Source organism: Pelobates fuscus, chromosome 4, assembly GCF_036172605.1.
Source record: "Pelobates fuscus isolate aPelFus1 chromosome 4, aPelFus1.pri, whole genome shotgun sequence".
Lineage (NCBI taxonomy): Eukaryota > Metazoa > Chordata > Amphibia > Anura > Pelobatidae > Pelobates > Pelobates fuscus.
Genome location: NC_086320.1, coordinates 226,320,266 through 226,344,011, shown reverse-complemented (window position 1 = coordinate 226,344,011; position 23,746 = coordinate 226,320,266). Strand labels below are relative to the sequence as shown.

The following is a 23,746-nucleotide window of genomic DNA, read 5'->3' as shown; positions in this document are numbered from 1 at the left end:
AGGCTTGCTGCAGGAAAAGAGCCAATAGTCACTATATAAGGATGAAACAATTTGAACAAACTAGCATAATGAATAACTGCAATATAAATAAGGATTTTTTATTTTTTTTTCTCTTCCTCTCTTCGGTCTCTCCCCTGGCCGGTGCCCTAGGAGGTTACCTCATGGACCAGTCTGATGCTTTTTTTAAGCACAAGTCTCGGAGTAATAGGTTACTCTCGAGACGGGGTCTATCCACAGAGGTCAGGTTTTAGCCTACTGTGAGATAGGTTTAGTTGTGGGACTATAAGATGTCCCTAGGTTATGTTATGTTGTTTGTTAAATATTTGTGTTATCTGCGGGGCCTTAAAGTCAGGAGGGGGAAAAAGATGGAAAGGACTAAAATATGGTTAAGTTCGTGTCTATAAATGCTCAGGGCCTGAATCCGATGTATAAAAGATCCCTGTTACGTAACCAAATGATAAAAGATTAAATTGATATCTGCTTAGTACAACATGGGGGGGAAAGAAGTTCCCAATTATTCTACATGCCTCTATGAAAGGAAAAAAAAAAAAAGAGGAGTAGCATTGATAATCTCAGATAGGGTTAAGTGGGAGACACTCTATCAAGAATTAGACATAGAAGGAAGATTTATGATATTGGTGTGTCTGATAAATGAAGTAAAATATACCATAGTTAATATATACTTACACAATTTAGCCCCAGTTTCCCAACTGAATAAAATACTAAATAAGGCAGATCAAGTTAAAACAGGGTTATATATAGTCGCAGGAGATTTTAACTGTATATTAGACCCACTAAAATATAAAAAACTGATGAAAGGGAGTGTTATGAACAAAACAATAATAAAAAATGCTAGCTCATTAACTAATACTAAAAATAAATTTGACTTATTTGATGTCTGACGTCTGCAAAATCCAGAATTTAGGGACTATACCCATCTATCTAAAGTCCATTTTACATACTCAAGAATTGATATGATATGGGGCAATTTAAATTTAGTGAATAATCTGGCAAAAATAAATATAGTAGAAAATGTATGGTCAGACCACAGTATGTACATATTTGAAATAAAAGATAATTTGACAACTAGAAATAATTCAACTTGGAAACGAAACAATTATCTGCTATATAATAAAAACTGCAAGACTAAATTGGAGAGACTGATAGTTTGTTTTTTTAAGGAGAATGATCCCTCAGATACATCAAATTTAAATACCTGGTGTTCCTTTAAAGCAGTTCTGAGAGGCTACCTTATAAAGTTAAATCATGAAGTTAAAACCAAAGAAAAAAGATTAGGAGACCTATATATCGAACTTTACAAGCTCACAGAGGATAACAAAGAAGATCCTACAATAGAGAAAGGAAGACGAATAACAGAGGTTCAAAATAATACTGTACAATGCTTGAATATTAAAACAGCGAATAATATTAAAAAATTAAAACTGAGATTTTATTGTAGAGGGAACAAAACAGACAAGAGACTAACAAGCTGAGGAAACAGCATGCTAATGCTCAGATATTAAAGATTAGATACAATCAAACAATTTATACAAATCCAAGAGATATTGGTAATTGTTTCAGAGAATATTATGGTACATTATATAATATTCCTGACGAAGCATCTACAAATAAGATTAAACAGTATCTATCTAGTACAAATCTACTAAAAATAGATCAGACTCAAAAAGATAGTCTAAATAAACCGATTACAGGGGAGGAGGTAAATAAGGCTATAATGAAAACTAAGAAACAGAAAACACCCGGTCCAGATGGATTTGTTTTTTCATACATTCAAATCTATTCTGAGTAAACAACTGGCATTAGCATTCAACAATGCGGTTCAAATGGGCAGTTTCCCTGAAGAGATGACTAGAGCGAATATGCTCCCCATCTTGAAACAGGGAAAAGATCCAACTGCCGTGGCTAGCTACCGCCCCATATCTATAATTAATTCAGATGTAAAAATATTCTCATCTATTCTAGCAGACCGGCTTAAGAGTATCATTAGAACCCTAATCCATAACGATCAAATCGGCTTTATACCAGAGAGATGGGTGGGCTCCAATTCAAGAAGAATTATAGATATTATAGATAATGCCAATAAGAAACACATCCCCCTTATGACTCTAGCAGTCGACGCAGAAAAAGCTTTTGATAGGCTGAACTGGAAGTTTTTAGAATTATCTTTAGAAGCATATGGAATAGAAGGCTGGATGCTAAGAGGCATTATGTCTTTATATAAAAACCCTTCAACTAGAATAGTAGGCCCAAATGTCTGTTCAGATTGGGTATATGTAAATAACGGGGTGCGACAAGGCTGTCCACTTTCCCCATTATTATATATCCTTTGAATAGAACCCCTAGCGGAAAATATTAGGAAAAATTAAGATATAAAAGGCTATAAAATAAGGGACAAAGAATTTAAAATCAGCCTTTATGCGGATGACATCCTCTTATCAATTACCGACCCAATCAGCTCTTTGAATTATCTGATGGAGGAAGTTAAAAAGTATAGCCATCTAGCCAACTATAAGCTAAATAATGAAAAAAACAGTTGTGATGAGCATTGAACTAGATAAGAAATCAAGGGAAGAAATTAGTAATAAATACGCATTCACATGGGTATCTCAGAAATTTGAATGCCTAGGTATAGCCATTACTAAGAATATAGAAAGAATGATGGAAGAAAACTTTCTAAAATTATTAAAAACTACAAACTCATTACTTAAAGATTGGATAAATATGCAGATTACTTGGTGGGGCCGTATTAATGTCATTAATTCTTATATTATTCCTAAATGGAATTATCTATTCCAAATGGTTCCTCTTAAGATCCCAGATATTTGGCTGACGTTATTACAAAACAATCTAGAAAACTTTATTAACCCCTTAAGGACCAGACTTCTGGAATAAAAGGGAATCATGACGTGTCACACACGTCATGTGTCCTTAAGGGGTTAATAAGGGTAAGAAAAATAGAATTAATAGAAATATCCTTTCACTGAAAACTAAGGAAGGGGGATTAAATTTCCCCAATATAAGAGTTATGTACTGGGCGAATGTGATCACTCATATGTATAGGTTCCAGACGGTGATAGCTAAAGAAGAAAGCTGGTTTAATATTGAAATGGAAGATCTGGGACTAAAAAATCCAGAGTGACTGATATGGAATACGAAAAGTGCAGATAAATTGGGGATTGACATAAAAAATAATAGGATATGGGCCCAAATGCTGCCCGTGTGGGAGGAAATTAAAACGAAATTAGACCTTAAGTATACAATTATGGACTCGGCAAATCTGAGGATAATAGAAGCTAATATGACAGACTTGTCTTTAGACATCTGGAGAGCACAAGGAATAAATAAAGTGTCACAGATATATCTCCAGATAAGATAATGACTTTTGGTTCTGTTGTACAAAAATATCAACTCCCCCAACGAGAGAGCTTTAATTATCTGAGGCTTAAATCTTTCCTGCAGAAACATCTTAGTAGAAAGTCTGGAAAATCGTCCACTATGCTGAAATTCATATTCTCAAATCAGATCATACCTAAAGTTTTAGCTAAAGCCATAGAGGTAATTAGAAATATTAAAGAGGTATCTAGTTTTCCCCAGAAGAATAAATGGGAAAAAGACTTAAATTGTTTTTTGGAGTACCAAGATTGGTGTAAAGCTATAAATAACACCCGTAGCCAGGTTCAATGTTTAAACCTACTAGAGACCTACTACAAGGTCATTTATAGATGGTATTTAGTTCCTAGTAAACTATCTCAGATATATCCAGGAGTCACCTCTAGATGTTGGAGATGCGATAAAGAGGTTGGATCATTTCTCCACATATGGTGGAGCTGTTCAAACATTCAGATCTCAATTGAGAGAATGTTAAGCTTTATTAAAGACATAACTGGAATAGAACTAGATAAGAAACCAGAGGTAGTGTTGCTGCATATGCATTGGCCGAATATGTCATATTCAATCAGAAGTTTTATAATTCATTGTTGTATTGCATTTAAAATTGTGTTGGCACAGAATTGGAAATCTAATCAAATACTGCTTTGGGATGATATCAAAATTCAAATCAATCTTCAGGCGAAGATGGAAAGAGATTTAAGCATACCATACTTGAACTCCCCAAAAAGAATGGACCTATGGCAAAGTTGGGTTAATAGACTAGAAACTACTTTTTGAATTAACGGGCATATATAGACCTGTTATTATTTAAGTAGCTAGAGGCCCTGTGGTGGAATCTCAGTAAAAATAAATTTACTAGGACAAGATTGCCATGTGGCATATGTGTAAATGTTGGTGTATCAGTTAGTCAGTTACACATAGCTAAGATACAATCAACACTGTATTGAGCAAGTGCAGGAATGCAGAAACTGAAAACACTTCCCCTCCTCCATTGTTCTGGGTGAGCCATGTGGTCTAACAGGTAAGGGAAGTTAGGCTTTGTTCAGCTGATTGGGTAAAGAGTATATGTGGGTAGAGTTAACTATAGGAGGAGCTATATGTCTATATTATGCATTTACACAGTCAGTTCTGGGCTCAGATCTTGTTGTATTTTGGTGACATTAGTCCCTCTGAGCCCCGGTCGGTGAATCGAATAAAGAATCTCTTCCTTCCTGAAGAAACCTGTGTCCACTTCTCTGTGCTTGGCTTCCGTCAGTTTCTCCGGTATCAGCTTGAGCCTAGATAGTTCCCTCTCCTGGCCTGAACCCGCAGATAAGGGTGTATTATGTATTCTGTCTGTCTATTGTGAAATAAGATTGCTCTGATTATGTAATTATGCAACACAATTTGTGTTTTGTTTTTCGTTTGTCAAAAAAAAGAATAAAAGAAAAAATTTTTTTTTTTTACAGTAGACATGCCCCTACTCGTGGCATAGAGAGTAGGGGCATTCAGGAGATCTCATTCTCCCTTATGTTAATATGGGGGTCATATTGACCCCCATAGAGTGCGGGAGGACATGGGGGGGGGGGGCCTTAGGAAGTGGCGGGAGCACTGCTTCCTCCCACTTCTATTTTTACATATTACAAGCAGTGACCTGCGAGTAGCTGCCGGTAGCTCCCTTCTTGTAATAAACAAACAAACAAATGAACACCGATATTCAGTGTTTGTTTGTTCGTTTAACATTTCTATTCATTCATTCGTCTTTCTGTGTTTAACTCGGCATGCGTGGGAATTTCATAGCGTTATCTAGTGTTGGTATCTTCATCTGCCCACACAAAATGGCGTCGTCCAGGAACTAGGTCCAGGCATAAAATAAAGATGGAAAAAATAGGTAATAAGATGGATATGGGGCAATTAGATGTTGTGGAGTCGGGCGGGGAGTTAAAAATGAAAACAGATGCGGCCATGACGGTGCCGCTTTAAATAGACTGTTTATTGTCAGTGGACCTGTGACCTTAAAGGGAAAGAGCATACTTTTTTTTAAAGTGATAAGAACATTCATATACCTGTACCTGACACATATGCACACAATCAGATGAACCCACCGTCAACCCTGAAATAAACATTACACAAGTCGCTGCAGAAACTTAACACACTTTGCTTTAAACTATGTCTCTAACATGGCACTATCTAAATCTAATTGTGTTATGCCCACTTTAACTGGGAGGACATTAGAGCAGCTAAGGCTCCGCTAAAGAAGACATAATATTAAATCTGTGCTGCGACTCTGCTGTGTAGAACTCTGGTGTGTTAGAACTCTGGCGTGTAGCACTCGGTGATTTGGAAGCGGCCCAGAGTGTGGACGTCACTGGCTCTCACTCAGACTGCTTAGAAAACAGTTCTACGTAGCGCTGTGTGTAACAATACAGAATGCGAGGGCGGGAGAATGAATACAGTCACAGCCAGCGTGGGCGGGGCTATGTTTACCCCAGGCCATCCAATCGGGAGAGTGGGGCGTGTCCTAGTGGAAACGTCGCGAGAGGCGGTGAAGGTTTGGAGAGGCAGGCTGGCGGAGCGAGCACAGTGGCTGCCAGAGAAGTATTACGAGTTGGGGCTGTGATGTGATGAGTCCCGCTCCTGCCCGGGTCATGGCTGCCTCACCGGGGCAGTGCGGGCTCTGCCTGCTCCTGCTGGCCTCGCTGCTCCAGGAGACTAGCGGTGAGTGCTGAGGGCTATGTGGTGTCCTGGGCAGGAAACATGGCCGTGGAGGAGGGAGCTGGGTGTCCCCCCAGCCAGAGTGTTACTGATTTACTGTGACTGCAAGGCTGCTCCAGGGAACCAGACAGCAACATGAGCTCACTGCTGTCTTCTAGGAGCTTTACTGTGCCCTGGGGAGCTTCGGAGTGGGAATCCGTGACTTCTTATCTAGAGGATTCTGATTGTTCTTTATTAGAACACCCAGACAGGAATGCTAGGAAACAGATGTAAATAAAAGACCAGCTATCCCACAACTAATTATGGGAGTTGTATCTGGGTATCTACTATTTAGGCTCCGTTGCCCTATATGTTGAGGGGCAATTTAGATCTTCTATATTTACTTTAATGATGGATGGTATTCATGGGAAATGAAATGTAGGTCACATCTGTTTAAATGACAGATATTGATTTTTTTTTTTTGCACATGAAGAAAAATCTTGTTTCTCTTACACAGAGGCATTCAGTAAAAAGTGTTCGGAAGTTTGTCTGCTTTGGAAGCCAAGTTTATATAGAGCTCGCTGTTTAATAGTTATCTGGCTTTAAGCCATTGTAAAGGGGGTTTGTTGTGGGAACCACTTGGCGAGTTGCTGAGAAGTGGTCATTTCAGTAAATTCAATGTATATGTATACTGGAGTTGTGTCCTTTACAATTACTGCCCATCCCTGAAAAATGGTGATACATGGCACATTGGAATTCTCTGTGCGCTTGACAGATTATTTGTATTTTGGTCAAGCATTTTAATCTATCAAGCTCAAGGATTATCGTTTGTAGTTACAAAGGCCCACTATACATGATTTGATAATGTTATGCGTTGTTGAGTATACATCAGGTTCAAAATGTGCCCTTTTACCATACTCAAAACAAAGCTCAGAAGTTGAAGTCAATTTCCAATTAGGCTCCATGTGAAGCTTTCCTTGTCACATGACCTAAAATGCCGTGAGTGATATACAAATATAGCAGCTATTCATTATGGCTTCATTTAGGCTGTGAAGCGTAAATTCAGTTGCATCACAGGGAGTTGCTGTGATGCTGTCCAAATTTGATGCTCCTGGGATATAGACCCGTACATGCTGCATAAATCTTGCCAGGCAAAAATATTTAAAATATTCCATCTATGCTTCACATTGCCCATCTGTCACATTATTTTTATATCAAAATACAAATGTGCAGCATTTCCTTTACCAGTATTTTAGTGCCTGATTTTTTTTTTTTAGTACATTTGCCATGGGAGGTATTTGGCAGTACTTTCCATTCACAAACATGAACTTTATCCTTGCCATCTCTGTTATACTAAATCCCCTAATGTCACTTCCCATTAAAAAAAAGTGCATCCCTGCATTTGGAAGGTTTTCAAAAGTTGGTCAGAAAAATCTTTCAAAACATTAAAAGTTTATAAATTCTAAAATGTGTTAACATGCACGCACTCAAATGGTTAACCTTTGTTCAAATGTATTTGTTTTAGTAGCAATTGACCTGCTTTTATAGTCTTTTGTAGTCCTTTTTATAATGGCGTGCTTCCATTATCATTAATATTTTATTGGGATTGTCTGGCACATTAGCCATTAAGAAATATGTTTTGAAGCTTTGGGGAACAGCGCATCTGTGTACCATTTTTGGAAAATTGTATTGGTAGTGTACAAGTATATTGGCTATCAGTTGGTGTGTGTGCATTGGTGCTTGTTGGATATTCATTAAAATGCTTAATTCCATTGATTGTAACTTGGTTAGTTGTGAAATCTGAATGTTTCCTTATTTTCATGAGTAACAGAGCAAGCGAATGTCTATTTTATCAACCGACTTTTAGCTTTCTAGGAACATGTCTTTGCGCTCTTCCCCAGTGCTGTCTTTCTAGCTGGGAGTGTTTGTGTATGTATGCCACTGCAGATGCTCCCTCCAGTCTTCCAGATTCCTGACCCACAAACAAAGGAAAACTGTTCACATCTTGAATCTGCTACAAATAGATTGGTTTGATGAAAGATAAATGTGCTATGCGTTTTGATTTTTTTGTATGTTTATTTTTTTTTACCGTATTTGTGGTTTCTAACAAATCACTAAGGAATGATCAATCTCAATGGAGTTTTAACATCCTGTGATTCGTGTTGGTTGTGTAATCTGCAAAGATTTTATCGTCTCATGTTATTTTATTTATTTGCCACACTATGGTCTGTTATATTAAGACAGGAAAATTGTATTTGGATTTCTATTTCATCAATATGTTATTGATACATATTGCATAATTAAATTGCTTATTTCTCTGTGCATATGTCATTCGTGTTGGTGTGCATTTCTTGTTTAAAAGAAATTGATCTGTTTTAACAATGGGAATAATTGTATCATATATTTATTGTCCAAAATGCATCTCTTTTGCCACAGCGTATACAATCCAAATGGTTGCTGCATTACTGGCGATTCACATATGTGCACAATAAATTTAATTTTGAAATTCCTTTGTTTTGTAGAATAGTTGTAAATCATTTCCAAGACAAGCATTTAAAAAAAAAAAAATATATATATATATATATATATATATATATATATATATATATATATATATATATATATATATATATATATATATTTTTTTTTTTTTTTTTTTTTTAAATGCATGTCTTGGAAATGATTTACAACTATTCTACAAAAAAAATAGTTATTTTGTACAAACCACTCGGGTTTGGTGTGCTTGATCTATTGCTGCTTCACATCATAGATCTTTCTATCTACCATAATATTTTTTTTTTTTCTTTCCAAAATGCATCTATTTTGCCACAGCGTATACAATCCAAATGGTTGCTGCAATACTGGCGATTCACATATGTGCACAATACATTTTAATTTTGAAATTCCTTTGTTTTGTAGAATAGTTGTAAATCATTTCCAAGACATGCATTTAAAAAAAAAAAAAAAAAAAAAAAAAATAAATATATATATATATATATATATATATATATATATTTTAAATGCATGTCTTGGAAATGATTTACAACTATTCTACAAAAAAAAGTTATTTTGTACAAACCACACTCGGGTTTGGTGTGCTTGATCTATTGCTGCTTCACATCATACATCTTTCTATCTACCATAATATATATTTTTTTCTTTCCTTTATTTCAGACAACATAATATTTTTATATATATATATATATATATATATATATATATATATATCTTTTTTGAGTTTGCTTTATCTAATACAGTAAATCATTTATATGTGAATGGTGTAGCATGATTGACTCCTTGGTCTCTGTTGAAGGTTAGATGTGTCACAATCATTTGTCATTAATTGCTAGTTTTCTTCAGTTCTGTAAAAGAGAACCTGCACCATGTGATTTTCTATACTCCTTAAAAAGAAAGTATCTTAGGCGCTGCAGCAGTCTGATATAGGTTTTTTGTTTTTTTCATCTTGTGAATAAAATTCAAGCTAGTTTATATTTGTATCCTAATATGCTCTCCAAGTCTCGTATTAACTTGTAATGGCTTTGTCCATATTAACCCCTTAAGGACACAGCTTCAGAAGCTTGTCTTACGCTTAATGACACAAGCAATTTTTGCATTTTCTTGCTGTATGCGTTTAACTGCAATTTGCATCTCTCTCGTTTATTGCACCGACACATATTCTATACTGTTTTTTAAAGGACATAAAGGGCTTTAATTTTGATGTAATATATATATATATATATATATATATATATATATATATATATATATATAATATTTATTAATAAGAAAAATGCAAAAAAAATGTTGTTTTTTCAATAATAATGTGTGCCTAGTTAGTACAGGTTAAACAAAGTAATTAAAAATAAATTTATTTAGCTTTTCTGATTTACAGAATATATAATGTCTGGGATTTTAAGTTTATTTTGGTAGTTACAGGTCACAAAGCACAAGGAGTAAAATAATGGTGCATATTGTGCCTTAACATGCTCTCATTTTTTCACCAATATATGCCAAAGTATGTGGTAAAAAATAATTTTGGGCATTTTTTACATATGGATTACATTTTTGCTGGGCATTTTGTACATTTCATATGTGCCACTTAGTTCAAACCCCCCAAATTATGCTCAGCTAAGTCTTATGAGTAAAACAATATGCCCAATGTATGACCTAGACACTATTTTGTGAAGTTACACTGCTGTAAAAGAGACATAACAAGTTTATGTTTTTAAGTGTGAATTTTCATGGAGGGTTTTGATGCGTCCGTGTCCCACTTTGGAGCACTTGAGCAGGCTACATATTACAACTACACCATAAAGGCATACCATTTCTTAAAGAACACATCCCAGGGTATTTCAAAAGGCATATTTTGAACCTTAGCGTGGGATAATTTTTCCGCTAGCTTGTACCAAGTGTAATGGTAATAAGCTTTTTTTGCCTTTTTGACACGCAAAGTGAATTTGCACAGTATATTTTTCAAATCGTATGTGTGCTACGAATGTGTAATACTTCATATGTTGCTCAGCCATGTCGGCTGAGTACAGAAATACCCCCGTATGTACCTTTGCCTAGTATATGTGGACATCAGAGGGGCACATTTGGGACACAGCCATTCCAGTTCTTTTCAAACTTTAAATTTTTATGCTGTGTCCATGTCCCATTTTAGAGTATTTGACAAGGCTATATAATCCAAGTACACCATAAAGGCATACCATTTCTTAAAGAAGACATCCCAGGGTAATTCAAAAGGCATATTTTGAACCTTGGCGTGGGATCATTTTTCCGCTAGCTTGTACCAAGTGTAGTGGTAATGAGCATTTTTAAATGTATTTTTTTACTTTGTAAAACCCGTTTTTTTAAACCTTTGTTGTTTTTCTTATTAAATATTTTACACTTTTAATTTTTTTTTCTAAACTTTTCTTTTACCGTTAACCCCTAACTAGCAGTAAGCAGCACTAACCGTAAATTCCCCATTTTCCCATAACTCCCACCCACCCCAGCTAGCAAAATATATAATTATAAAATATTTAAATTAATTTAATAAATTGAACCCCTGAGGGTTAAAAAAAATAAATAAAAGTTAATCCTCTTTACTTTACTAAAACATCTGTAAAAGTTTTTTTTTTAACGTTAACCCCTAGTTAGCCTAACTACAAATTCCCCACTAACTTCCACCCATCCCAGCTAGCTAAATATATAATTTTTAAATTAATAAATAAAATAAATTTAACCCCTGACGGTTAAAAAAAATAAAATAATAATGAACCCTCAGGGGTTTAAAAAAAATAATCAGATGACATTAAAATGTATACCCTGCCAATTGATCACTGTAGTCAGTGATCAATTGGCAGGGAAGGGGTTAAATTTATTAAAGGGGGGGTGGGATTTAACTTTTTTTTTTTTTTTTTTACACAGGGAGAGGAGGATCAACACTGATCCGTCTCCCTGCACTTCACACAGAACCCGGAAGTGCAGGGAGGCGGAAGGTGAGTACGTTGAGCACATGTGCTCGCTCTAACATGCTGTCAGAGCGAGCACCGGTGCTGGGATAGCCCGATCGGGTGCTCCCGGTCTGCCTCTAATACAGAGGCAGACTGGAGCACCGTTAACCCTGCGATCGCCGCGATCTGGGGTTAACTTTAGTAAATGACGGAAATTTTCCGTCAACGGTCGGGAAGGGGTTAAAGTCACACTAGACTTGCCATTTACAAAATAAATACAATCACTCATCAGTAGATACACTTGAAATAAAAGCATGCATTTAATTCTACATTTTATCATTCAGGCTATATTAAAAAAACCTGCATATCTCTTGTCTGCTGTCTTAACCCCAACCAGATTTTCTGTGACTGTCCAATCACAGACTTCCCAATGCAGCTCAAAAACGCAAGACAGATGCTCTAAGCCAGTTATGGCAAACCTTTTTTAGCCCGAGTGCCCAAACTGCAATAAATGCCAACTTTATTTTCTTCAAAGTGCCAACAAGGCAATTAAACCTGAATACTAAGGTTTACGTTTAGAAAAAAAACTCGTACAGTTGTCTGAACTAATTAAAATCTTTTGTTTTAAAAGAACACAACAACAGAGTTCAATGATACAAATTTTAAATGATATAAATAGATAAAATTAGTATTAGTGTGTGTGTTGGGGTAAAGATACATATAAAAAAAGAAAAGTCAAATCTTTATCCCCCCTTACCTTCTTCTTACCTTTGGTGAACGGGGGGGGGGACACAGCCAGCCCTGGTGGTCCGGTGGTGGGAAGTGTGTGCCTGGCTGCAGCTCTCCTGTCCTCCCGCTCAACTCTGTGTGGAGCGTTGCCATAGGAACGTGCGGCAACGCTCCATACAGCCTGCTCACGGGAGGACAAGAGAGCTGCTACCCAGATCCGTCCTCCCGACACTAAAGCAGAGTAGGCACCTGCCGTTTTGGACAGGCTGGTGCCAACTCTGCATTGCTGCCGACCGTCGCCAGCAGCCACCTCCCCCGGCAACCTCTGGCCGTGTGTCCACAGAGAGGGCTCGGTGTGCCACAGGTTCACCATCGCAGCCTCAAGTTCAGCTCTGAGCTACACAAACCAGGAAGTAACAGGACCTGTTGGTCTGCTTGAAAGCTAGGGGGGGGTGTAACAGGGTTAATATATAATAGTATCACTTTCTTTTGGACACACTCTTCATAAATTAAATGAACAATCAAGGCACTGTAACAGGGATCAGCAACCTATGGCACTCCAGGCTTCTATAGCCAAACAGGCTCTGGCTTATAAGGAGTCCAAGTGGAACTTCAGATATCTGCTAATGCGCAGTGAGGGACAATCCTCAATTTATACATATAGCACTTGTGAATCCCCACTGGAGTAGAACAACCCACAGCAGTTATCACAGATCCTTCTCTTGACCTACCTGGCCAGTCCGGTCTCCACTGGACACCAGAGAAGTCACCCACACGCTAGATCTACACAGAGCTGCAGAATAAGCCTCCTACTCGTACAAATAATACAAACAGCCCACTGACAATCCACACACACACAAACCCATTTGCAATATCACAAGCAGACCCACACACACACACACACACACACACAATATTCCACAAGAAGTCTCCATACACAGCCAACATTCCTATGTATCATACACAATGCCACAGACTACTCATGGTCATGTACAATATAACAGCCCATGTAAACACAAATGAACTGAAGCACCCTTAAATAACACAAGCAGTGTACAGCAACATACACGCATCAATTTAAAAAGTAAATAAATAGGATCGGCACGTCAAGGGACTTCAAGATCTTTTTTTTTTTTATGCACTATGACCTCATCTTAACACACTTACCTCAATGAACTAAACCGTTCTCAGACTGTTTAACTCAAAAGTTGCCTCGAGCGTCATTTTGAAATTTCCGTTTCAAGGTGTGCAGAGTGCTGCCGGGCAGGAGTGCAGTCAGCTGATGCGCTCCACCAATCGGTGACTCCCAATTCACAAAACTGTCTTGAAAAGAAATGTAACTTTTATGAAGCTAGTTTTGTGACTGGGTAGTTACTGGCTCAGAGAATCAGCTGACCGCTCCTGGTAAATAAGCGACGCCCCTGCTCGGCGGCACTCCGCACTTCCTAACACTGAAATTTCAGAGCCCGATGCCCTCTGAGGGAATTGAGATCGGTTTTGGGTGCAACTTTTTGAGAACGGTTTAACCCCTTCTCGGTTTAAGGTAAGAATGCGCCAGTGGGCCTCCTTGCATCATAACTTAATTTAGATCAAGTTTTTATGGTGGCTAAAGGTACCTAAACTTCCTCTTTGAGCTTTTCAGAAAGCTAAACTGCTTTACAGGGTTCTGCAGTGTCGCTTCAAGCATTTTATTTATTTATTTTTGCTCTAGTTGAATATTTTAAGTGTGCAAACGTCTGTAAAGAGCATTTTCTTACATTTTAATTGTCATACGTTTTTTAAACTTACAGCATGCCCGTTTCTGACACACAAATACACTCGCTCAATAATCTTTAAAAAGCATTGGGGCCTTGCATTTCGATCCATGCAGCCTCTGGCAAACGTAAGCTAATTCTATACATATCCACAAAGCACCCTGCTTCCAGATATCCTCCCAGATTCACTGTGACCTAATTTCAATAATATTGGCCTTCATTCATAGCCACTGACCTACCCTGGCATCCTCATTACTGTACAGTCTCCTTCCCTAACTCCATATATATTGTGTTAGTGAGGATTATTTAATGGACCACACCGTTCTGGATTTAAATGTAGGTTTTTTTTTTTTTTTGGTTTGTTTTTTTCAAATTTTTAATGTGTTTTAAGTTAGCATCTACGGTTTATCGTAGTGGTTATTTTGCAAGGAGACTTTTTGTGCTTACACCCCAGTTTTTGGTAACTATTTTTTAAATCAGTGGTGTACCGCTGCCCATGCGTTGGGGGATTAACCCCTTCCTCCCCCTTCAGCGCCACGGGAGTGGGACCCTGAGGGTGGGGGCACCCTCAGAGCACTATAGTGCCAGGAAAACGAGTATGTTTTCCTGGCACTATAGTGGTCCTTTAATCTCCTCATTTTCGCTAAGCACATCCCCTCCTGCCTACCCAGGTTACTTACATGCTCCTCCAGCTGTTTGAGATTTTACTCCATTACTTCCTCATTTCATTTACATTTTACAAGTAGCTGCAACTTTCTATTTTCCTCTGGTCATCACTTCCAAATTCCCCCTGCTACCTTTTGTCTCAAATCATCATTATATCCATTAGATTGTAAGCTCACGGGCTATGTAACCAAGCGCTTCAGTGGCTGGATCTCAGATCATGGACACGGTCCTCTTTTCTTTTTTATTGGTCTGTGTATACTCTGTTCTTCCCTAATTGTACAGTGTTGCGGAATATGTTTTTTTTAAATGTTATCCTCCGTGCATCATAACCATTTTATTTCTTTTCAATTCTTTATTTTGCTTGTGCAAAGATCATACATGTGGATTGGCACTGCCACAACAGCTAGTGCAATCAGAATTGTATACACGCTTAATTCACCCCCTCCCCCCCCCCCAAAACTCCAGGTTTCCTAAGCAAACCTCTTCCTAGTCACCAAAAAAAGGTGGGGGGCATCTGACCAGTAATCAATCTACGACCCCTAAACGAGTTTGTAACATACCACCATGATGGAAGGTATTCATTCTCTGAGACTTTGTCTGACCAGGGGATTGAATGGTAAAACTCGACTTGCAGGATGCATACCTCACCGTCCCGATGGCCAAAGATTGCCAACCATTCTTCCGGTGGGAGAAGACCATGTGGCGATTCAAATGCCTCTCTTCTGCCCTGCGGTGTTTCACAAATCTGCTGAAACCAGTGGTCTCTCTCCTACGCAGGCGTTTGGCGTTTGGAGTTTGGCACATAATATATTTGGAGGACATCCTCTTAATAGCCCAGAGCCCTCACTGGCTTCGCGAACACCTGTCTTGGACAATGACTCTCCTGGGCAATCTAGGTTTCCTGATAAATTGGGAGAAATCAGTTCTCAAACCTTCTCAATCAATAAAATTTCTGCTATTCACCATAGATTCCATATGTTGGGTGCTCCTACTGCCACCCTCCAAGGTCAAGGCCATAAAGAAAGAAAAATACATCACATGTTAGCTAGACCTATCCTAACATTGAGACAACTGTCCAGAATCATTGGCCTTCTCTTAGCGTCTATTCAAGCCATAATCCCCGGCCCGCTACACTATAGGGCACTTCAACACTTAAAAAACAAACACCTTTGCTTGGGTCACTCTTACTCAGACTCTGTTCCTCTCGACTGCACAACCAAGGAGGAACTCCGATGGTGGTTACAACACATGAAGGCATGGAACGGATGGGCAATCTTTGGAACAACTCTGGACTTCGTAATAGAATCGGATGCAAGTACGCTCAGCTGGGGTGTGCTTTTCGGTCCTACGTCCACCTGGGGGAAATGGTCCATGGAAGAACAAAGAATGCATATTAATTGCCTCTAGTTACTAGCAAGCTTGTTTGCCCTATAGAGCCTTGTGGGTGTATCAACCAAGATTGTTTCATCCCAAATGTTCCAAGAACAACTCTGGACCTCTTTCCGGGCTCCGGGAACAAGGAAGTCGCATACCTGGAACTCATTGGATGGTTGGTGCGTGGAACAGCACGTGGATCCCTTATCTGCACCTGTGAGTCATGTTTTGGCTTTCCTCACTTTGCTTTTTGAGCACGGCCTAGCATATAGAACGGCCATTTCAGCGGGTTACCACAGTTGGAACGGATTCCCATCAGGTAAACATACCTTAGTATGTTGACTCCTTCGTGGCATCAGATTTGCACGTCCTAAGTACTCATACTTATGGGATGTGAATCTGGCTCTCCGACTTATTGAAAATTGGCCTCAGAATAAAGCGCTTTCACTCAAACTGCTTACTGCAATATTATGTTTTGTTTCATCTCCTGTAAACGTGTCTCGGATATTTGTGCTCTACATATTACGGCATGTTCATTTACTCAAACGGGCATTTGACATTTCAAGATGCACAAAGACGTCAATTACTTTGGTCTTTTATCCAGCCTTTCCACATAACATCAACCTATTCCCAGTCGCCTGCCTCAAGGAATATGAAGAGAGGACGCTTCAATAAGTGATCCTATATATCCGGATCTGTTATTAGCACTCAGACGTCCACATCAGCCTGTTTCTACAGGCACCTGTTAAATGTATTGACATTAGCGGACATTGATATGGAGCACGCTCTGTTAGAGGCGCTATGGCATCTAAAGCCTTCTCCTTAGAATGGAGTCTTATTTTCATCCAGTTCCTCCCCTCTCCACTACGGTGATTGCACAGCTTTGAACTAGCATAATGTGAGCCTCCGTGTCCTTTAATAAAATTACCAGATTTTGCAAATTACATGACGTAAAGTCATGATTTTATTAAGGATACGGAGGCGACTAGTATCCCACTCAACACAGGTATGTCATAATAATGTGGGTATTCACTTATTTGAACGATTAATGTTGAAGACTTGGATATACTGCTCTGTTACTAGATGTACTGCAGATAAGATTTAATATCCAAGGACATATTTTACCACTTATTTCTTTCTTTACTGCCTCCTAATTGGTTTTTCACATCGGTCCCTCACACTCAAATGGATGTGTGCAAGTTTAATTCCAAGTTCCATTGTTGGATTATCCCGGAGTCGCTGTTCTTCACATCTAGTTGGTCGTATACTTTGGTCTTGTTGGAATGTTTGTCTGCACCAGTACGAAAGAGGAGTGGCTTAAGGTCACATGGGACATTATAGGGCAGGAAGCATTCCTATTGGTTAATATGTTGTATTATGGTTAAAGGACCACTATAGGCACCCAGACCACTTCAGCTTAATGAAGTGGTCTGGGTGCCAGGTCCAGCTAGGATTAATCCTTTCTTCTATAAACCTAGCAGTTTCAGAGAAACTATGTTTACATTGGGGTTAATCCAGCCTCTAGTGGCTGTCTCATTGACAGCCGCTAGAGGCGCTTCCGCGCTTCTCACTGATTTTCACAGTGAGACACCAGCGTCCATAGGAAAGCATTGAGAATGCTTTCCTATGGACTGGCTGAATGCGCGTGTGGCTCCTGCTGTGCATGCGCATTCAGCCGATGACGGAGAGGAGGAGGAGTCGCCCGCCCGGCCCTGGAAAAATAGGTAAATTTTAACCCTTTCCACCCCCTAGAGCCTGGCGGGAGTGGGACCCTGAGGGTGGGGGCACCCTCAGGGCACTATAGTGGCCCTTTAACCCTCTAGGGTAAATGTTGTATTTTTTTATTTGTAAATATTTACAATATACTTTCTTGGCTGCTGAGGATTAAAGAAAGAGATAAAGCGAAATACTCGCCTCTGTGTCCTTATTAAAATCATGACTACATCATGGAATTAGTAAAATTTGGTAATTATACATAGTACACAACTTTACTTTTCTAAGTCAGATTATAGTTTCTTTAAAACAGAAATTTTCTTTATGGCTCATTGTCCGTAAAGACTGTTCCTGCCTTGCTGCACTTCATCTTAATGCAATGAAAACTTCCTGTTTTGGAGATAGGGCAATATTTTCATTGTGGGACTAAACACTCCTCTAGTTGCTAGATGGTGCTTCTACGCTCGGTTCTATCAAGTTTGACATGTCATACATTGCATGAGGAATGTGATTGTTTTGTGAGAAGTATTTGATTGGGCAAAATGTCATCAAGCCTGAGAATTGGCAGCTGTCCAAGCACTCAAGTGGTTAAATCACAAAATCCTAGATAAAATGGTCATCCTATAATTTGAATGATGAATTAATACTGTTTTAATACAAACAAATGCAATGTATTGTATCTTTAAAACAAGATACATCTTTCATTTGTTTCCTTACTGGTAAAATATTTTATAAATAAATTCAGAACAAAAGCCAAGACCCTCTGGTGTTAGGTTATTGAAAAGACTGCTTATGCCCTGTTTCCACTACGGTTCGGGTCGGGGCGGTCTTGTATGTTATTTTGAGTGTTTCCATTATGAAAGTGGACCATACAACCGAACCAAACCGCACCATTCCTGGGCCTCCTTCAGATGTAGGTCCATAGGAAATGGTACGGTACCATTAGGGCATAGCTACTGGCATCACACTATACAATCCATTGACAGGAAAACGTCAATGCTCACGACTAATGACACGCTACAAATTTGGTCTAAACCCCGCATGCCCCCTGGCAGTCCGACTTGCAGTGGAAAAACTCACCTGAATATGCTGGACCATTATAACCCTTCCGAACCGTACCGACCCGAACATACCGCTCAGTATGGTTCAAGGCAATATATATACCTATAAGTCTACTGGAGGAAAAGCTCTCCAAGGGTTTAACTACAAACAGAAAATAGTAGGGGAGGATTGTTTGGTGGCCTCTGGTCTTACAATACATATTGGTCACTCAGTAAAAATGTGTCACTTTAGCAAAGTTTGGTGTAAATGACAATTGATGTGTTGAAATATGAAAATGTAACGCTTCAACACACGATTTATGGAATTAATAAACTGTTGCTTGGTGTGGAAGAACTTTTTGGTAACGTTTTCTCTTTAAGGTTACAGGTCTCAAGCTAGTCTATAGGAAGAACGTGGTGCAGCTTAGACTGTGTGGGTGATGGATTTGGCACCTAGCCGAGGAATACAAGTTCGGGGGTTGGGTGGCAAATGTCTAATTTTTACTAGAAAAATCAGTAAGCCAGGGCCCAAGGTGAGAGGAGCATACTTGATATGTGTACTGATTTCAGGGTGACGTTTGCTCAGGGACAGAGTGAATCAAAGTTAAATGACTGGGAACTCAAAAATGCAAATATTGCATCAATGTGCAGTCACGTACTAAATCGCTAATCTTTCCTCCCGAATAACACTTGAACTATATAATGTATCTTAAAGCAACACTAATTTGCCTTGCATACGGTGTCGCCCTGTTTTCCATGTTGCTTTGTTGCCCCTTCCTCTGGCGGAGATCATACACGCCAATCATTGTGCTGCACCGATCCAATGCATTCTATAAATGTAATGTACGGTAATCTGTAACAGAGTTTAACTCTTTTGTGTCTGTCAGGAAGACGACCAGAAGAGGCGTGCTACCCTGCAATGAAAACCTATCTGTTGCTGCGAAACGCCAATGTTTTCAGTTGAAGTGTTAAAGAGACAGGAACACTGTATCTGAGTTTTTTCCCCCCCTCTTTTCTTTCTCTCTGTGTGGCTTTTTTATTTTAATTTTATTTTTTTACATTTAAGTACATCTTTCATGTGTTCATGGTTTTTGTTATAATAAACAATCACTTTTCATGAAAACCACCTGGTCTTGCATCCACTGGAGTGCGGATTGCTTGTTGTGCTTTTGGATTGTCCTTTGATTAGGGAAGTTTAAACAATGTGCCTTAATATTGGCACCATAAAGTAACAGAAGATCCAAGCACTCAATGACTCCTTTCAAAGTGCAGACTCTTAATGGAAACCGCAAGCAAGCGGTTATGGTTTGGCCTACACTGGCCTTTGTCAAGTCATAAAGTCACTTGCGTTTACTGTTTTGTTACCCTTTTCCCAAAAATACTGCAATGTTTTACATTACAGGGTTCAAAGTACATGACTGTTGTGTCCCTTTAATTTTTGTGCAACCATGAGAAACAAAATTGGAATACTTGCAAAGATTCCCCTCCCCCTCCAGGTAATATATATTGCATTAGAAGAAGGTAAAATCTTTACCGTAAACTCTCTATCCTCCATCTTCCTTTTCAGTGTTCAACTCCTTGCTGCTTTATTTGCATGCAGATTTTTCCCTACATCCTCTTTCTGAATATGCATTTGCTGTGAAGAACAGATAGATCCTGGTATAGACTGCGCCCAGCTTTTATGGTTGTGGCCTGTTAACTTAAAACCAAAAACTTTTTTTTTTTTTGCCCTCTCCTTTGCTGCTATGGTGAGCAATAAAAGGAACACTCTGGTGGCAGGACTCTAGTCTCGATAATTTAATTTCAATGAATTTTTCAAGTAGTTTAACTCTCAAGTTGTCTTCCTTGTGCCCATTCACAGTGCCTCCACTGCACTACATGCAGGGCACTGCAATGATGTGGAAAGTTTGCATTGGGCACTGGTGAGCAGTTGTGAGAGCATCTACTGATGCTTTCAGCCTACCACAAATTATTTTAATGTACACATTAAAACAGCAGTAGCTTGAGAAAAGCATTGAGTAATTTTTTTTCCCTACAGAACAAAGAGGAAATGCCTTGCAGTCCATTAGCAAATACTCTCTTGTTTATCAAACACTTCCTCATTTATTGAGTTTCTATAAATGTGTGTATGCATATAGATATATAGGTACATACATGGATATATTGCAAAAATGCTTTTGTTGGACTTCACTTAATTTAAATTTCTGCCCTTATTTACATATATAAAACACACAGACTAAGGCAGGGCTTGACAAATTTGCTTTGAATCTAGGAGCCAGCAAAAAATGTTAGGAGACAGGGTTTTTCAATGTCAAAAATACAATTCCTAAAGGGACACTATTGTCACCAGAACCACTACAACTTAATGTAGTTGCTCTCATGTCTATAACCTGTCCCTCCACACTTTTCAATGTAAACACTTTTCAGAGAAAAGGCAGTATTTACATTGTTGCCTAGTAACACTTCTAGTGAATGTCACTCAGACTGCCTCCAGAGTGCATCTTGGGTCAGTGCTGCATAGTATGCTGCACCTATATTTAGCATCTCCATGCTCTGAATGGAGGCGCTAAATTTTCCCCATAGAGATGCATTCATTCATCTCTGAGAGATGCTGATTGGCGCAGGATGGCGTTTAGCCACACATGCGCAATAGCCTCCCAATGCTTTCCTATTGGAAAGCATTGGATTGGCTGAGATCAATTGATGATCACAGTCATGGAGACATGGTCTGCTGCGGCGAGACCAGCACAGCGCGGGGGGGGAAAGGTGAGTTAAAACCCCCCTGTGTGATTAGAGGGGGATCGGTGATCTAAACACTCACTGACACACACACACACATCACATTCTCTGTCACTGCAATAACACACATTAAGGTGACCACCCAGCCTCCCTACCTGGAGCTGGAGTGCTTCGGCTTTCCCTGGGTTCCAGTTGTGCTTCAATTATCTCCCTGCTCTGCTCCATAGAGCGCTGTTTAGTGATACGGGAGCCGGAATGACATCATATTCCGGCTCCCTGAATCACTGGAGGATGCGCGAGGGAGGTTACAGCTCCCTCACGCACCTGCCAGTCTGCCTCAATCCACTAGGAGCCTCCCGAACGTGAGCCAGCCAGCCAATGGAGAGCATGTGGTCAGTGATCCTGTTTAGGGATCACTAAACAGGATCACTGACCGCACACACTCCATTGGCTGTCTGGCTGTCTGACTGACCGACCGCAAATGCTTTCCCTTTAGCCGGCCAACCGATCCCATGCTCTTTATGAGCCAATCTGCCACTTTAGGGGCTGAATGGGCCAACAAATCCCTGGGATTTGTTGATCCCTGGATTAAGGAATAGCACATACACAAAAATAGTTATACATTTTACAAAGCTACTTAAAATCACTTATCTCAGCAAACAAATATGGAGCTTTAGTGCCAACATGTGCCCATATCGTGTTAAGCCCACCACTACATGGCAGGGCCTAACAAATTTGCTTTGAATCTAGGAGCCAAGTAATATTTTTTTTTTTTTTTAATTTAGGAGCTAGGTTTTTTTAAACTTACAAAGCTTTATTTTCAATGACAAAAATAAAATTCTTAAAGATACGCTATAATCACCAGGACTTCTACAGCTTAATGTAGTGGTTCTGGTGTCTATAGCCTGTCCCTGCTGGCTTTTCAATGTACACACTGACTTTTTTTTTTAGTGGCAGTCACTGACAGCCTATGCAGCACTTGCCTTCAGCCCCTCATGCGCTGCATGGAGGTGCTGAACATTACTCATAGATATGCATTGATTCAATGCATCTATGAGGAGATGATGACTGGGGCAGTGTTTTGCAGCGTATGTGCAATAGCTTCTCAGTGCTTTCCTATGGGAAAGCATTGGATGAGCAGTGATCATCAGTTGTGATTCTCAGCCATCGAGGCGGGACCAGGGAGTGGTGAGTATAAACACCATTCCCAGGTGATCGGGGGGCGGGCGCTGGTCACCTAAACACACACGTAGACCGGTGCGCGTACACACAATCACACACAGATACTCACCCACACAATGACAGACGGGCACATATATGAGCACACACACACTTGTTTTTAATGCAATTCTATTCCACCCAGCCTCCCTACCTGGGAGTGCTGAGGGATCGGTTTTACTTGGGGTCCAGTGGGCGGACAGCCAGCTGCAATATTGCGGGCTGGGAAGGAGCTGTGATATCCCTACCTGTGATGTTTAATGATGCTGGTGCCGGAGTGATCAATTTCCGCGCCATTGGCCTACAACACGTGCAGCTACCCACCTGCCTCGGAGGGACAGGCTCACAAGTGCCAGGACTAAATTCCTGGTCGGTCTGGGGCATAGGATTTGTCATGCCCTGCGATATGGCTGTTTTCATGTAATTGAATCCCCATATTTGTTTGCTATGACAGGTGATTTTTAAGTAGCCTTGTGAAAGTTAAAACTGTATTTGTTTGTGTGCTGTTCCTTAATCTGTATTTTGTATAACTTTTCGTCTGTATGGTAGTACCACTCTTGAGACATGCATGTTCTGGTGTATCGCCAATCCCCCCCTACCCCCCTTTAATTTTAATTTTTCTCTATTTACATGTTAGGCAGTACAAAGACAAACAGTATTCAACATTTTAGTCCAAACCTGGCCGGTAAAAGGTATCACTTTTTTTTCTTTTTTTTTTTTTTTAATAATAGATTTTATTCATATTAAATTGTTTCCTGGATAAATATTGATGTGAAAGAAAGCTCTATTTCTCCTGAACAAAATGACTTATACGTGTGAGTGCACTTAATATGATTAAACCCTTAAGGACACACAACGGAAATTTTCTGTCATGCACTATTTTTTTTTTTTTTTAACAGTTTTTTTTTCTGTTGGTAACCGGGAAGCCCCAGGTATCCTTTGCTTCCTGGTGCTCCTGTCTGTCATCTGGGGCCAGAATTAGTGGCTCCAG

The 23,746-nt window shown here is 39.3% G+C and overlaps 1 protein-coding gene across 1 annotated transcript in view; it reads left to right on the top strand.

Annotated features, from left to right (window-relative positions):
• The first annotated feature begins 5,920 nt into the window (after positions 1-5,920).
• Positions 5,921-23,746, top strand: part of TGFBR1 (transforming growth factor beta receptor 1) — a 49,115-nt gene continuing 31,289 nt past the window's right edge. Inside the window, exon 1 of the mRNA XM_063451920.1 lies at positions 5,921-6,108. Within this exon, the coding sequence (XP_063307990.1) occupies positions 6,015-6,108 (94 nt within the window). The 5' untranslated portion in view covers positions 5,921-6,014. The remainder of the gene's footprint in view (positions 6,109-23,746) is intronic.